General features: G+C 47.7%; 1 protein-coding gene across 2 annotated transcripts in view; it reads right to left on the bottom strand.

Annotated features, from left to right (window-relative positions):
- The window catches only part of PDS5A (PDS5 cohesin associated factor A), a 1,517,933-nt gene that overhangs the window by 220,136 nt on the left and 1,280,913 nt on the right, over nt 1–16,884 (bottom strand). For both annotated transcript variants that reach the window (XM_086963962.1, XM_086963961.1), the window contains exon 29: nt 4,450–4,512. In XM_086963962.1, coding sequence (XP_086820088.1) covers nt 4,450–4,512 — 63 coding nt within the window. The remainder of the gene's footprint in view (nt 1–4,449; nt 4,513–16,884) is intronic.

Genomic DNA, 16,884 nt, shown 5'->3' with positions numbered 1-16,884 from the left:
TAGTCCAGTAGTTCTAGTGCCAAAACCTCACACCCAGGATGGTAAGAGAGAGATGAGGTTCTGCGTAGACTACAGGGGTCTCAATGCAGTCACTAAGACTGATGCCCACCCAATACCAAGGGCAGATGAGCTTATAGATAGTTTGGCTTCTGCCAACTACTTAAGCACATTTCACCTGACAGCTGGGTATTGGCAAATCAGGTTAGCTGAGGATGCCAAGCCCAAGACAGCATTTTCAACCCCTGGTGGACATTATCAATTTGTGGTAATGCCCTTTGGTCTGAAAAATGCACCTGCCACCTTCCAAAGGTTGGTGAATCATGTTCTCACTGGGCAGGATGACTTCTGTGCAGCATATCTAGATGATATTGCTGTCTTTAGCTCCACCTGGGAGGATCACCTGGTCCACCTGAGGAAAGTGTTAGAGGCTCTGCAAGCAGCAGGCCTCACTATCAAGGCCACCAAGTGCCAGATAGGGCAGACACAGGTTGTATACCTGGGCCACCTTGTAGGTGGAGGCCAGGTTCAGCCACTGGAGAGCAAAATACAGTCAATCAGGGACTGGGCTCCTCCAACCACCCAGACTCAGGTTCGAGCTTTCTTGGGCCTGACTGGTTACTACAGGAAGTTTGTCAGGAACTATGGATCAATTGTGACTCCATTAAATGAACTGACAAGTAAGAAAATGCCAAAAAAGGTTCAGTGGACAGCAGGCTGTCAAAAAGCATTCGATGACCTAAAGCAGGCCATGTGCACAGCACCTATCCTCAAGAGTCCAGACTACTCCAAACCATTCATTGTCCAAACAGATGCTTCTGAGTTGGGTGTGGGAGCTGTTCTATCTCAACTGAATTTTGATGGTCAAGACCAGCCAATTGCTTTTATAAGCAGAAGGCTGACCCCCAGAGAGAAGAATTGGTCAGCTCAGTCAGTCAGTCAAAAACTTTATTCGGTTAATTAAAACCATAAAAGCAGTGCATGATACATAGAATCAAATTAAAAGAATACTGTTAAACAAAAGTAAGGAAATGATTGCTACTCCTTCATAAAACACAATGAACAATTTCTTTAAAAAAAGGATTGATAGATGTGGGGAACACCTATATCAGCATGTTAAAAAACATTCTCGCCAAGCTTTATATAAAAAGTCAGATTTGGTGAATAAGTGGTGCGGCAGCTCTTAGTTTGTTCTGTCTGGCGGCTGCTACTAAAAAACAGGCTACACCATATGCGACCGGCACCGAGTTCAGCATCTGGAGGTATAATAAAGCTGGCCGTACCTGGACGAGATTCAAATGTTTCAAGATGGGAACAAGGAATTTTTTCCGCGGCACCAGGTAGTGCTCACAGAACATAACCAGGTGCAGAGTGTCCTGTGTGGAAAAACAGTCACATGTACAAGGGGGAGAATTTTCTGGGGTACCCCATTCTGTGTGCGAGCCAAGGATAAGGTGGATCAAGTTGAATCTGAACCTTGTGAGCAGGAAGCGATGGTAAGGCTTTGTGACGTATTTTAAATAGGGTTCCATAGCTGTAGTTGTGGCAAGTTGGAAAAGTAATCTCACCATACGTTTACAGAGTTCAACCGATTCTCTTTCACATTCCAACAAAGTTCGAAAGTGCTGCTTCACCCACTTTATATCCTCTTTTTTAAGGTTTTGCGGTAGAGAGTACATTTCCGGGCGCCCTAGCCTCGCGCATGCCGCTCTAACATACGCCAGCCATGGTATAGTGTGGGCTTTGTCCAGAGACATACAATCTTTAAGGATGAAGTGATTCAAACAGATTTCCTCATTTGTCCAGGTTTTAATCCAGCAAAGTACTGGGGACATTTTTAGAAGATCAGAGACATATCCCATGCCAATTTCATTGTGGATTGAATGTGTGGGAGAAGATTTCGGGAGTGATAGCAGGGCCCGTATAAAATTGTTTTCAGCAATTTGTATGCCTGGGGTTGGGACGTAGCCCCAAATGTCTGCCCCATAGGATGCGATTGCCACGCATTTGGCTCTGTAGATCCTGGTCATGGCTTCCATAGGTTTCGAGCCCAGTCTTTTGGAGAAACTCAGAAGTGCTGTAGTAGATCTACTAACTACATTTTCCTTAAGTTTTATTTGTGGCTTCCAAGTTCCTCTCTCGTCAAAAGTGACGCCCAAGTAACAGAAGGAAGGAACCCTCGAAATTGTGAGTTGTTAGAGCTGAAGGATCTAATCTTCATATTTTTCTTTCGTGAGCCTACGACCATAACATGGGATTTGGCAGTGTTAATTTTTAGGTCGAGGGCTTCCATGAAGAGACCAAAATGGTCCAAAAGTCTTTGCAGGCCTATACCCGTCCGCGCTATAAGAACAGCGTCATCCGCGTATAGGAGGACCGGGATAGGTAGCCCCCCCATACGCGGCATGTCCAGGGTGGCTGAATTCAAGGATTTCCCCAAGGCATTGATGTACAGTGTAAAGAGGAGAGGGGCCAGGATGCACCCTTGTCTGACCCCCTCCCTGATCTGAACTTTGCTGTACACCTTCCATCCCTCGTTGCCCTAACGGATGCAAACAAATTTAAATGAAGGTCGTGCAAAAAGTTAACAAAGGTAGTGTCCAAACCCAAATTTCGTAAAATAGACCATAGTTTTGAACGGTTGACCAAATCAAAAGCGGAGGATAAATCCATAAACCCCAAATAAAGAAGCCCCCCCTTCACCACAGTATATTTGCTGATGATTAGATGAAGGTTCAAGCATTGGTCAATTGTCCCTCTGTGTGCCCTGAAACCATATTGCAAATCTGAAAGGATCCCGCTCTCCTCCGGACTTTCCCCAGGCCAGGGGCTGGTGTGCCCCTGGAACTGGTTCTAGCCGGCAGATGCGTAGTGAGCACCGGGGTGCCACTCAGCAGTCACCTTCCTGTAAAGCCCTGCCTACCCAGGATACACAAAACCCTGTCTGGGATGGTGCTAGCACCGCCCCTGACAGGAAACCCTTTGTCTAAGCTCTCCTCGCTGGAAGGACTCCCAGCAGCAGGAGGTCAGACTCGTGTCTGTGGTGGCAGCATCCATTTTGTGGAGCTGAGGCTTCGTTTAACTTTAACCGGGGTTCACAGTTACATACATGTCGTGTCCCTCTAGAAGGGTGGAATGCTAACCCCGTCGCCAGAATTGGCGAGGGGTTAGTATTCCAATTCGTATGACACCTTACTCGACATGTTTTGATAAAGCAATACCATAGATAGCATTTAACCGCGAGGATTATAATGCACTTAAGAGTATATGGTATGCGTTATCATGGAGCAGCTAGTAGGACTTGGTTCCGCAAGCTGCAGACGGGCTCAGCTCATGCCAGAGCACCATCTCACATAATTCCAAGCACTCTGCCTTCAGGATTGTTAAGGCCTGCCATAGGAGTGACTGATAGGAATCTGTGTGTCCATTTTTAGGGTTAGATATAGGTATACTATATCTAAAGCAAAGGGTGATTACACCACCTTGCCCCAGCTGTCGTGCAGCCAGTTGTGTCAGATTTAGATGGCCATCCAGGGGTGGCATAATACATGCTTCAGCCCCTGGTAGGCCCTGGGTACACCTATGCCCCGAGTTACAGGGTCTGATAAGGTGGCCCAGTCCCAATTGGATAATGCACCTAAGGTACACATGTCAATTTAGTGAGAGAACAGCTAGGCTGTGGGTCTGATTGGCAGGCCCACAGCCAGAGAAAGTCGTAAACCAGTGAAACAAAAGCAAAAAATCTGGGTGATCATAGGATTGCAGACCCTACTCTCCTACAAAGTGGATTATGATAATGGGATAATGCATTTTCCATTTTAAATAAATAATTTCAAACTGTTTGCTCTTCCTATTCTCCCCACACCCCACTTTACCCAGTCTCACAGTCTTCTAAAATCAATATTTTCTAAAGCAGCATTATGTCAACCAATGATCTGAAATATTTTTATTTTTCTATACATTGCAAATAAATTAGGGTGTGAACATATTTTATTCAAGTAGGTGAATTCATGTATATCCTAAATGGGTTTAGCAGCTATCAGAGTTTCCTAATTTTTCTGAATGTATCCCTGGCATTGTTGGTCACTCACAACTGATTTCCTCACTAGTGCTAGGCGGCACTAAAGAAAGTAGATAGATGCTTTTATTTGCAAAAATGTAAAATGGGAGTGAAAGTCACGATTTTAACATGAAAACTAACCAGAAGAAAACATATGAATTACAGAAAGTAATTATAGTATATGCTAGAATTATAACCAATTCAGGAGAAAGACTTCGCAACTCTGATCACCTTAAAAATAAAAGTGGAAAATTCAAAATTACAAAGGTTTATTCCAGAGGACGAAGAATGGTTTCATTTTTCCATACTATGTAAGCTGAAGTTAAAGTCAAGAAAAAATGATTCCTGAATATGTTATACACAATAAAATGAAAGACATCGGTAGAACATACCTTTCCCGTTAATAGAAGAATCCGCATTTCCTCTGTAATACAACTCTTGTTACTGCACAATTCCTAGTTGAGAAAATTAGTTTAGATTAGTTCCACTGTAGAAATTATGAACGATTCCCAGTAAAATGGGTTAACAATGTTGACATGCAATTTTTCTGGCACTCAAGTAGTTTTATGCTTCAGGGATCATCTCAATTACAAAGTAGACATATTGTGTAGTGAAGATGGTCATTATTTGGGCTACTAGCACACGTGAAAACACTTCAGGAATGATTAATACATTTTTATTTGTATTAATGAAGATTATTGCTAGAATTTTCATGTGGTTTGCCATTCAACTAGTTTAACAAACACATTGATTTGAAGTTTAAAGGGGTTCAAGTTCATGATGGCAAGCTTAGCAAGGAGGTATACAGCATGTTTTTAAATGTATTATTCGCCCTACCAGGAGTTATTCCTACAGTGTATTGCAAATATGTTAATTAATACCTTGTTCAAGCGATCAAGCACATGAAGGACACTTTCACCTATCAATCTCGGTTTTTGAAGGCAGTTCCATTGCATTTCCTACCATGTGAAAATACAACTCTGCTTGTCCTCTAAAAAGTTCCACTTGCAGCCAGTGGGTGTCTTGTTTTTAATACAGTGTGTAAGACTACACATACAGGTTGCAGCTGGTAAATTATTATCTCCAGGGTGCTACCTAGGAAAGTGGCAAATGCATCAGCAAATGCATCACAGTCCATAGAGCTTTTTCTGGACACGTTAAATGAACGGTAAGTTGTTTTACTTTTTCTTTTCCAATAATTATTGTAGTTTTAGTTTTTTTATCAACTCAATTTGCCATGCCATGCTCAATTATCATACAATAAGTTGCACAATATACAGTAGGGCCCTATGGGGCACGTAAAACCATATACTAAAATAGTGGTATAAGAACCACGTCACGAACTAAGGTTAGGCCTAGGGAATCGCTTAGGCTACGCTGTACTACCAAAGGATAGGAAGCAGGAGGCCCACGGGAGGCGTGTGCAGTGTCTTAACACACAGCGAGTTACCATAGGGATACAATGGGAACGAAAGAAATGGAAACTATTTCTTTTAGGACTCTTCCGGATGGACTAGGAGAAAGCTACTGAAAATTAGAACACTAGGATAGTCAATACCCACAGGAGCACCGGAGTACTCACGTTACCTCACCCACAGGAGCCGGGTGCATAGGTGTCAAAGTGTGTTGGGTTTCGTCGCTGAATCCTATGGAGCCTTGGAGAAAGATGCTGCAGGCGACTAGAAAAGAAGTGTCCTGTTGGATCCAAGGGCGGATCGAGGATGAAGAGTAACTGAAAGCAGAGGGGACAGAGTCTGGGTCACTAGCCTGTGACCAGAAAGGGACCAGGAAGGAGCCAGGCGATGTTGTGAAGCAATCAGGTGATATCGTGAAGCTGGTCTCTGCAGCCACGTGGACCAGGAGGTGTCGACGACCAGGAGCTGGGCACGGACTGTCCCGCGAAGGATCTCGCTGTCGGCGATGTCGGCTTCCGGATTGGAGTCAACAAGCCTTGGCAAAGGCAACCCACGCAGGAATCGAAGATGGCTTCTTGTTCAGACCAGCAAGGTCTGATGGGCTTCTCCTTTTCAGGGAAGCAGGGGCCAGCCTGGAGCAACCAGGCCAGCAGTGTAGATTCGTAGGTTCGTCGTCACAGAGGCCACTAGCCAACGGGCAAGTGAACGGACAGATGCGTTAAGCACAAAAACACTAGCAGGCCCCACGCGGCACTTGTGGAGTGTGGAGGGCTGTGCGTCTGTGCAGAAGGTGCTCAGGGCAGGGCTTCTCAATCTCTAATGCACAGCTTCGAGGGTGCCTCAGGAGCTGCACAAGTAGCACAGTGCAGGTTTTTCAAGATGGCCGGTCCCACGTCTCTCGTCACCTCCACGGGTCGCAGCTTTGCTGTGGATCGGGCTCAAGGAAGTCTGGAAGTCTGGTTCTTGTCAGGCTCTGTGATCGGGCTCCGGCAGGAGTGTCTACAAAGCAAACCGCAGATCGCTGGATGGTGCCTGTTTGCACAGGGTAGTCACTCCTTGACCACAAGGGAGATTCATCAGTCTTCTAGTTGCGAGAGAATGTAGAAGGTCCAGAGTTTCATTTCAAGTTTCAGTTCAGGATAAATCTAAAGTCTCTTGACTCAGCTCCTACCTATATACCAATCTGAGGGGCTGGATTACCTGCTAGGTCCCTCCTATGGGTGGTACCAGGGAAGGGGTGGTTACACCCCTTTCCCTTTGTCTTGTGCCCCAGGCAGTGTCTCATTTCATTCAGCCCTCCCTGCCCCAATACACTATGGCCTGTCTGGGGTGGTGCTAGCACCTCCCAAAACAGGAAACCTATTGTTCAAGCCTCCCTCGCTGGAAGGACTCCCATCAGCAGGAAGTCAGACTTGTGTCTGTGGCAGCAGCATCCATTTTGTGATGCTGAGGCTCTGGTTAACTTTAACCGGGATTAGTAGGAACAACATGTCTTCTCTCTCTAGAAGGGTGGAATGCTACCCCCGTCGCCAGAACTGGCGAGGGGATAGTATTCCAAAGCGTATAACACCTTACACAACATGTTTTGATAAAACCAAACTAAAGTTAGCATTCAACCACGAGGACGATATTGCACTTAAGAGTATATGGTATGGCTATATCATAGAACAGCTACAAGGACATGGTTCCGAAAGCTGCAGACAGGCTCAGCTCATGCTAGAGCCTCATCTCACATAAAACCAAGCACTCTGCCTCCAGGATTGTTAAGGCCTGCCATAGGACTGACTTATAGGTGTATATGTGTCTATATGTAAAGGAAGGTATAGGGATACTACACCTAAGCAAGGGGTGATTACACGACCTTGCCCCAGCTGAGTGATCAGCCAGTTGTCTCAATTTGAGTGGCCAGCCAGGGGTGGCATAATACATTCTGCAGCCCCTGGTAGGCCTTGGATGCACCTATGCCCTGGGTACCTAAGGTACACTATACAGGGGTTCATAAGGTGACCCAATTCCCAATTGGTAATGTACCTAAAGTACATGGTATGAATTTAGAGAGAACAGCTGGGCTGTGGGTCTGCTAATCAGTCTTGTTGGGTCACACTTTCAATGTTTTTAATTCCTGCTATGGTTCTGCTCTGTGTGCTTACTCAGCAGATTTGTGACGGCTCCTTCATTCAGACAGTGTGACGGCTGGCTGGTGCCCCTCTTTTAGCATTGCCTTCTCGCCTTCTTACTATCAGGTGCCTTAGGCTACTACGCGACCCTACAGAAAGTCTTTGCTTCCTTCGTATGGCTCCAGGACCACTTAGCATACTTGGGTCCCTTCCGGTCTTCGTTCGTGGTTGTTAACGCACAACTACTTGTCTTTGCCTTCACATATTATGGCAACATCACCTAGGTCGGGTGTGTCTTCTGTTTCTGGCTGTCAGCATTTTGTGGGCATAGACTGGAATTCTGACACTGCTGTCACTCGTGGCTTGCTGGTGCCGGTTTCAACAAGGCTCCTTTTCGCTCTTGTGCATATTGGACCGGCGTACAATGTCTCTGTCATACCAGCTGCCATCTCTTTACACTCTACTGCGGTCGGCATACTGCGCCCAGCGATCTTTCCGGTACTTCGGTTCGGCTAGACTTCTTGCTAAGTCATGGCCTTCCTTTTCCTACATCATATCTCATATATGGTTTCTTCTCCATGCTACCACTTGCGGGTAAGGGTTTCCCTGTTGCCTCTGCTTTTCCACTTGCCTTGCAAGTACAGGTGCCATAGTGTTTTCTGACAATTTTCTTGGTTGGCTAGTAATTACTTGATTCAGTCGCCAGTCAAGTTCCTGTGGATCTTTCACATTCTGGGTTGGTTCATTTACTTTTGACGTATGGACTCTCACTCCGCCACGACCATCTGGCTTGTTTTCTTGCTCTGAACCCAGTATACATTAAGAGGTCTTCCCTATTGTTCTTTACGGCTTCTACTGCCTTTGCCTCCCATTGCTTTCAGCTCTCCTTAGATCTTCATGGTCTGCAGGTTGACTGTGCTACCTTTCATAGCCTCATTATACTTCATCTCTAAGGTGAACAGTGCTGTTTAGTCACCTTACAGACAACTAAGTTCATTCACAAACTTGATGGGGTTCAGTCACAGACCCGCCTCCTCTATGGGTAAGCTTTCCTGTTTTCAGTTTCTATTTTTGGCAAATTCTGTTGGTGTTTTTTCAGTGTTTTCCAATGATTTCAATACCTAAAAAAAACAGTGCTTTTCAGTGGTTACTCATTTTCGCGCCATAAAAAACAACTGAAAAAGTGTTTTATCTGTGTTTATGGAACGCTTTGCTTTTATTATTGCTTTTTCTATTTTTCATCAGAAATTGTATACTGCTCTACATTTCAGAAGCTTAATACAGTCATGAAATACTTTCCATTGTACTTTGATTCTGCAGTTTAGATTTAACAAGCATATGCAATTCAACAGGTCTCGCATTTATGCGAGTTTAAGCTATTGGCACTGTAAATGACAAAGCCTTTTATTTATGTTTTAAAACGAAAACAAAAATAAAAGGCATTGTTATTTGCAATGCCAATAGCTCAAGCTCGTGTAAATGCGAGACCTATTGCATTGCAAATGCTTGTTTTAAATGAAAGCGTGAATTGGTCACTCAGCAAGTTGGAAGTTAGTCGGGGTTCCAGAGTCACTACCACTCTCCTGCTCAGTGTTGCATTGCATTGTATCATCGATATAGCACCCTCACACGTGTTGTGCGCGCGAAGCGCTGTTTAGTACTTCATTTGGTGTCTTTCAAAGGAATGGCTTACTGTGCATACATTGCATTTTCTGCTTTGTTTACAGGTGGGTACTATTGGCCGCCTGTGTCGTAGGAGCCAATACCTAAATATGGTGCACCCCCTAACTCGCATATAGCTCCAATACCTTCGCCCACTACTTTATTAACAACAACAAAGCCTTGTTAATTGTACTTGTGGATTTGTCTCATTTGCCACATAATCAGTCATCTTCAGCTCAATCTGCAGATTTAGTGAATCAATACTATCACAAAATGTGGCACATTAAGCTGCATAGGTGTCATTTTATGCAGTTTAATGTAGTCAACAATGCCACATAATGAGACCCTCTACTGCCTCATAATACCAGTAGCAGTACTTTTCAACCACATACAGGCAGTCGTACATGTGAAAATAGCACATCGTCAAACCAACAGACGGGACGACGTTAGTTCAAGGCCACACGCACTAAGTGAGGGTGGGGTGGCTCAAGCAAACAAAAAACCTCATGCATGTAAAACCTTTGGCATGCTCTGACACGCAGACTCTCAGTCACTCACTTCTATTAATACTAGGCGGCGCACATTCAACAACCAATCAACAGAAGTACTGAACATTAACAGAAGTGTTTCTTCTCTGTGACTTTGTGTTATCAGATAGTGTGACTGCTTTATATTTGCATGACTTTTGTTGGGGACAGGTTATGCCTGCTACTCGTTTGAAGTGGCCAACTGAAGTTGTTTTTTTAACTTAAACATTGGGGTTTTCAGTAAATATATTTATGTACATAATGCGGTTTCTCTGAATTCGAACTGTCTGTGAGGAGGTGTTTCAGAGCTGTATCTACTTCTAAAGTTGCCAGTGTGGACGTCTCAGGAGGTGCTAGTCTCAGAGCTCCTCTAGTGTGGGAAATATCTCTGCTTCACAATTACCATGTTTTTTTCACTGCACAATATTTCTTCGGCTGTATCACAAATACCCCTTTGCTGTAATCCTCGGTTTGCGCCTAATGTGTGATTTTGGGAGGTGATTCGGATAGCTGTGGTCAGATATGGCATTGTTTCCTCAGAGGTTTCTTAGCCGCTGAGGTTTTTCACACACTGGAGCCTCGCTGTTGCGGATGTGAAAGGCATAGATTTTGGTTCGGAGAGCAATCTCAGATGTTGTTTGGAAGCAACCAGTATGTCTTCTGACTGTGGTACACTTCACAATGCGCAGCACAATGGTGAAGCCAGTGGTGTCTCCTTAAAGCCCCCTGAACCCATGCACTGAAACTTCAGCCCCAGGCAGCCAACTGCCCCGGGTGCTACTCCTAAAACTATACACCGAACCATCACGGGAATAACCCCACCACCATTTCCCAACCCATTACTTACAACTGATAAACATACTTACTGTGAAACTGTATATTCGGACTAGCATCAAGTAGTTATTAATTGGGAATTCGTATACCCGCTCTGATGCTTGGCGCTATGTGTGACCTTCGGAACATGGACTGGCTGTAAATAGATGGCTTGGATGATTGGGGAACAAGCCTTCAATGAAGTGATACCCTCTTTCCACCCCGCACCGCCACAGTGCTACGGCTTCTCCTTCAAGTCCCGGGAACCCGAAGCTCCCGCACAGTCACGCTACGGATTAATGTTTGCTGTGCTTTGGTGGGAGGTGATCTCATGCTCAGGACCTCCTGGGGGTCGGGCCTTCCTTACTCCTCAGGTCGGATTATGTTTGTTCCACACCAGAGGCGCAGCTAGAGCCACATTTCAGGGGGGGGGGGGGGGGAGGTGCAACTAGAAAATGTCGGGGGGGGGGGGGGGGGGGAGGCTGACTCTTCCTGCAATATGCAGATTGGAGATGAAATGGCTTTCAGGAGCGGGTGGTAAAACAACAGTGCCTCGTTAACATGTAATGGTCTTTAAAGACCTGTAAAGCGCTCGGGTGCGGCTGTGTGCGCCGTGGGTCGCTGTCTCATCCCGGGCGGACACACACACGGGGGGGGGGGGGGCTGAAGCCCTTCGAGCACAATGAGTGGTGCACCTGTTCCACAGTGTTCGCTTCTTGCTATTTATCCTCTTGCGCATACAAATATTGTGCCGGCCTGGGCAGGGGGCGCGCCCCGCTCACTCACTTCTACAGCTGCTGCACACATGTTCCTCTACCTGTAGCCAAGGTGACTATCAACACAGCGTACACAGGAGGGGCGCGACCTACATGGGGCGCAGCAAAGACTATCAGAGTGCAACAAGCGATAAGGAGGTCAGAGGTCAACTGATAAAGTGCTGAATGTACTCTGATATATAGCTGTATGGGTCCGAGAGTAGTGCTGACGGACAGAAAGCTCCGATTTGCCCTGTCTTCATCTAAAATATTCCTGCTTCCTTCTCTGTAATGTTCTGGCTCCATCAAGGGGCCAAGTGGTGCAACAGCAATGAAAATCAGTGACACTCTGTTTTAAAACAAGTCAGCTGGTTTTCATCCAGTAGGGTACTATTGGGCAGAGTCGGTTTAAACCGAAATCCGGACAGCCTATCTATGGCTATGGCTTTGGTTTCTATTCTAAGGAATCTGCGGCTAGACGTCTCTTTCCGATGAACAAATTACTTACCTTCGGTAACAATGTAACTGGTAGAGACTTAGTCTAGCCGCAGATTCCTTAACGCTCGCCCAAACTCCACGTGCTGGAGGACCTTTTCTGGTTGAGGCTTTCTATACTCGCCTCCTTTAGTTTTACCACCATCCCGCTTTCCCCTTCTACATGGTCTTGTGATTGTTACCGCCTCAGCAGGCTTTTCCTTCAGTACTATTGGCTATATCCAATTATGGATCTTTAATGGAGACTGCAACGCCTCCTTCTGGTGATGTCTTGTGGTGCACTGTCCTTACTCTAGTGTTCCAAACTTGTTCTAAAGGGATATATGGCTCCACTGATGTCATGTCCGTTGATGACGTCAGGGCGGTGCCTGGCACCACCGCCCCCGGTGCACAGAGGTGCTGCTGCAGGAAGTTTTCCGGATGCAGTCTGACCCCTGGGGATATTCTAATTTAAGGAATCTGCGGCTAGACTATGTCTCTACCAGACACATCGTTACTGAAGGTAAGTAACTCGTTCATCAACAGGAAAGGCATCCTTTACTTGGAAATCTCGTACGAATCTTGGCGGCAGTCACAAATATCAGAATTAGTGTTGCTTCTGTGCGGGATCTTGCGAGATGTCATTAATATAAAGTAGTATACTTGCAGACACAAAGACACTAATGGGGAGAATACGAAACTTAAAACAGGCGAAGCACCAAAGCGGTAATGATGCCCCTTCCCTACATCAACACAATTAAAAAACACAGCATACAATTCTCTGTTCATCTTCATATATTGGTATGGAAGTACGAGTTACTTACCTTCGGTAACCATGTATCTGGTAGCCGCAGATTCCTTAACGTAGAATATCCCCAGGCTTGAGACTGGATCCGGAAATTGTTTGCAGCAGCACCTATGCGTTTCAGGGGACAGCGACACACGACCTCGCCCTGACGTCGTTCACGTATGAGACGTCTGCGAGGTCATACAAGTCCCTTCCGGCGATCTGATGTCATTTTTGTTCGGAGAAACTTTTCCACAGCACAACGCAGAGCAACCAACAAAAACGGTGAAAGTATGGGAACAGTGCGAGGGATGAAAATCCGTGAATAAAGCAGTAAGATGGTGGAAGACACCATTGTAAAAGACAAAATTAGACACTGCCTACACATAAGTGGAAGCTGTGAGAAAGAGCCCCGCAAACTAAGCGAAAACCCTTACCCGAGTTCAACAGGGAAGAACATCTCAACAGACATAAATAGACTGCTAGTGCCACGTAGAGCTGTGCCGTCTAGTAAGAACAGAACACAGAAAGAACAGTAGGAAAGTATGAAAAGATTGGCCTTTTCCCTCTAATAACGGAGGTTGGAAACAGAGCACAACCTACCCTAAAAGAGGATAACCACGAGGAGACCAGGACCCAGAGGTAGTAGAGAAGACGGAAGGGAAGGTAACTGGAGAGGAAAACAAGTTTCCTGGTGAGACAAAAGGCAACATATCACAGGAAAGAAGGCCCTCAGCAGAAGTTAACTGCATATGGAAACACTTAGGGGCGTGCAAAAATCTGAACTCCGTTGAGAGATAACCCAACGGTAACTGAAGAGGCCAGTGGAGAACACCACTAGATAAGGTTGTCGCAGAACGGGGATGCTGGGTGGGCGTTAAGGAATCTACGGCTAGATAACGTCTCTACCAGATACATCGTTAGCGAAGGTAAGTAAGTCGTACATCTGATAGAGACATCTAGCCACAGATTCCATAACTTAGAATAGATACCATAGCCTTACCCCAAAAGGGAGGCGGGTCTGCTACAGAACAGAAAAGCGCCAAGTATCCGATCCGGCAACAGAGTGACGGATAAAGGGGAGAAGCTGTGGAGGAACAGCCAGAGAGCAACCCAAGCAGCTCGAAAGAGTAGAAATAACAGATAACCAAAAAAAAGGCCAGAATGGCGCTACACCATACCTGTATAAAAAAATACAGGTAAAACGGCATTAGCCCTATACCCGAGCAAATAAAGAGAGAGGAAGAAGGATCACTCTCCGCTAAATGGCGCACGATGAGTAAACCGACCCAAGCTCGAAACTAACATGGAGATGCAACAAGAGCCTAACAGATTAGCCTATAGAAGGAAGCCGAAGGAGCCAGTGTCAAGAGCCCAAAGGCAAGAGCTAGAACCTGAGCAATGCATAGGGAATAGCCAGCTGGACAAGAAACACACCAAGTGCACACCCTACCCCAAAAAGGGTAATTAGGGGAAATATGCAGCAGGCAAACAGCCATAGAGAACTTAAAGTGGCTTACATAAGAAGCATAAGAGTGCCCGACCGGGCTGTCTGTAGCCAAAGTGAGAAACAACCCACAATATAAACTTGCAGGTGGCTTGAGGCGTCAAGATGGCGGTCGCACTCTAAGAGTCCTCTGGACCCCCGAGTCATCTGCCTCGCATCAGCCCACTTTCTCTAACCAATGATGCCCCGGAGTTTGACACACACTCTGCATCCTACCTGCACTGCCTTCTTCCGTTTTTGCTGACCTGCCTGGGGCCCGAGTCGCCCTTTCCAAACCTCTGCTCCGGCCGGCCTACATTGCCCTCCAAAATGGCGGCTGCCTCGGTCTGACCTCATGGCCAGGGCCCCGGACTGGTGTCGCCCGCCCGGCCCCCCTGGGGCCTTTGGCGGCGGCGACATGAACTTGTGGCCTGCCCCATTTGCCCCGGAGCCTGCGGCGACGCGTGGCCAACTCTACACTGCTCTGGCGGCGACTGAGCAGCGGAGAGATGCCCGAAACCCCCTCCGGTGGCAAAGATTGCGGCTGGGCGGCGCCAGGTGCGGCGTTGCTTGGCCGCTGAGCCGCGTTGAGATCTGGGCCAGCCCGGGAAGACGAACTAGCGCCTTGAGGCACAGAGGTGGTTGTGACCACCCGGGGATCGGATGGCGGCTTGTGGCGGAGGCGTCCAGAACCACAGCTGGCTGAGGTGAGGTGGTGTGGGTCTGGGGGCGTGGGCCTCTGCTCCCTTAGGGCCTCGGCGGCCATGTCGGGCTGCGGTGACGCTGGCTGATGGGATTGAGGCCAGGGCCGTCTGTGAGGTGCGGGTTGGGCGAGTGGGCCTTCGCTCCATGGGGCCTTTCGGCGGCCGGGTCCGGCCGCGGTGACGCCAGCCGGTGTGTCTGGGGCCACGGCTGCCTATGAGACTGTGCTGAGGTGCTGGCGGGCTGGTTGGGCCGCCTGGGGGCCTGACTTTGTTTGGACACCAGTTTACGTCCGGCTGAAGCGCTCCTCTCTCCCCCCACTTTCACGGCATGCAATGCTCCATATATCCCCTCGCTGCCTTGGGGGTGCGAGAGATGTGGGTGTCTGAGACCTGCGGCGAGAGGGGGCGGCGTGCCCAGGACTGCTCAGCGTGCAGTGGTGAGGTACTCGTCTGCTGGCGGCGGGGCCCATGGTGAAGTGGGCCTTCTCCCTTGCTCGCCAGGGGGCCAGTGAGGTGCATTGCCTGATTCTGGGGTCCCGGCAGGCTTCATGAGAGGCCGCTGTGGGCCGGGTGGTGCGGGAGGTGCGCTACGAGTGGGGGTGAGGCAGATCGGCTGCTGTGTCGTGTGGCGCATGGGTGTGCCTGCCCCTCCTTCCTTTCCTTTGGAGGCCGGGGCCTAGCAGTTGCGGCCGGTGGGAGGCCCTGGGGCTGTGAGCCCACCAAGATCGACCCTAGGGGTGGTTGTGAGAAGTTGGCCTGATACATGGTGATCACTAGAACTAGTGAGCATCATATATCAGTCCAAACAACCCTTATGGTGATTGGTTGTAAGTCAACCTTATAGACCAGCTATCCTAATGGTAGCATGGACAAAGCAGTCTTAGGCTAAACTCTTTTGGCATGTGAAGCCTGCTGTTTTACGACATATAACCCCTTAAATACCAAATGAAAGGACACCACACAGGTTGTTATGAAAATAAACAATATATTTATTACTAACAAACACCTCTGAACTCTTTATGAGATCAAAGGGCTAAGCACATGACAAGACTCTTAAAAAAAAAAACGTTAAGTTGAACAAGTTAAAATGGTTCCCTAGGAGCACGACAAACCATATACTAAGTAAATGGTATAAGGAAATCGATAGAAGGAATGGAGCTGTCCAGAGGCTGTAGGTTCGCTGGGACTACACTACCCTAACCTTAGGTAAGGGGCAGGAGGCCCACGGGACGCGTGTGCAGAGTGTGAACTCGCATGCGAGATGCGTAACAAAGTCAATGGACACTACAAATTACAAAAAGGTAAGCAAAAGACAGTTCTGACTGGTTAAGACTAAAACGACAGGATACCGGGACACTAGGAGAGTCAATCTACCCTTGAGCACCGAAATGCTCTCGTTACCTCACCCACGGGCTGCGGGTGCATAGGTGTGAAAGTGTGTCGTGTTTCTGTGTTGAAGTCAATGGAGCCTTGAAGAAAAGATGCTGCAGACGACCAGGAGGAAGATGTCCGGAGTGATCCAAGGGTGGATCAAGGAAGATGGAGACCTGAAAGCAGAGGGGACAATGTTCACAATCACTAGCCTGTGACTGGGGTGGAACCAGGAAGGAACCCGATGCGGTCATCGCGATCAGGTGAAGAGTGGATGCTTGACTCTGCAGCCACGTGGACCAGGAGGTGTCTTCGACGACCAGGATGGAGGCACAGGCTGTCCCACGCAGGCTCTCGCTGTCGACGGTGTTGGTTCCGGATTCGGCGTCAACAGGCCTTGGCAAAGGCAACCCACGCGGTGAGTGGAAAAGGCGTCTGGTGCGGACCAGGAGGGTCCGGGGTGTTTCTCCTTGCAGGGAAGCAAGGGCTAGTCTGGAGCAACCAGACCAGCGGTGTGGATTTCGTGGATCGTCGTCTAGGAGGCCACTAGCCAGCCGGCAAGTGACCAGACAACGCGTCGAGCAGCAATCAAGCAAAAGGGCCCCACGCAGATCTCGTGGATGCTGGAGGGCTGATCTTCTGTGCAAGAGCTGCTCAGGCTGGGGCTTCTCAATCCCCAAAGCACTTTCTCGAGGATGCCTCTGAAGTCGTGCTGG

Source organism: Lissotriton vulgaris, chromosome 3_2, assembly GCF_964263255.1.
Source record: "Lissotriton vulgaris chromosome 3_2, aLisVul1.2, whole genome shotgun sequence".
NCBI lineage: Eukaryota > Metazoa > Chordata > Amphibia > Caudata > Salamandridae > Lissotriton > Lissotriton vulgaris.
The sequence above is the reverse complement of the archived record's forward strand: the minus strand, read 5'-3'. Positions and strand labels throughout refer to the sequence as shown.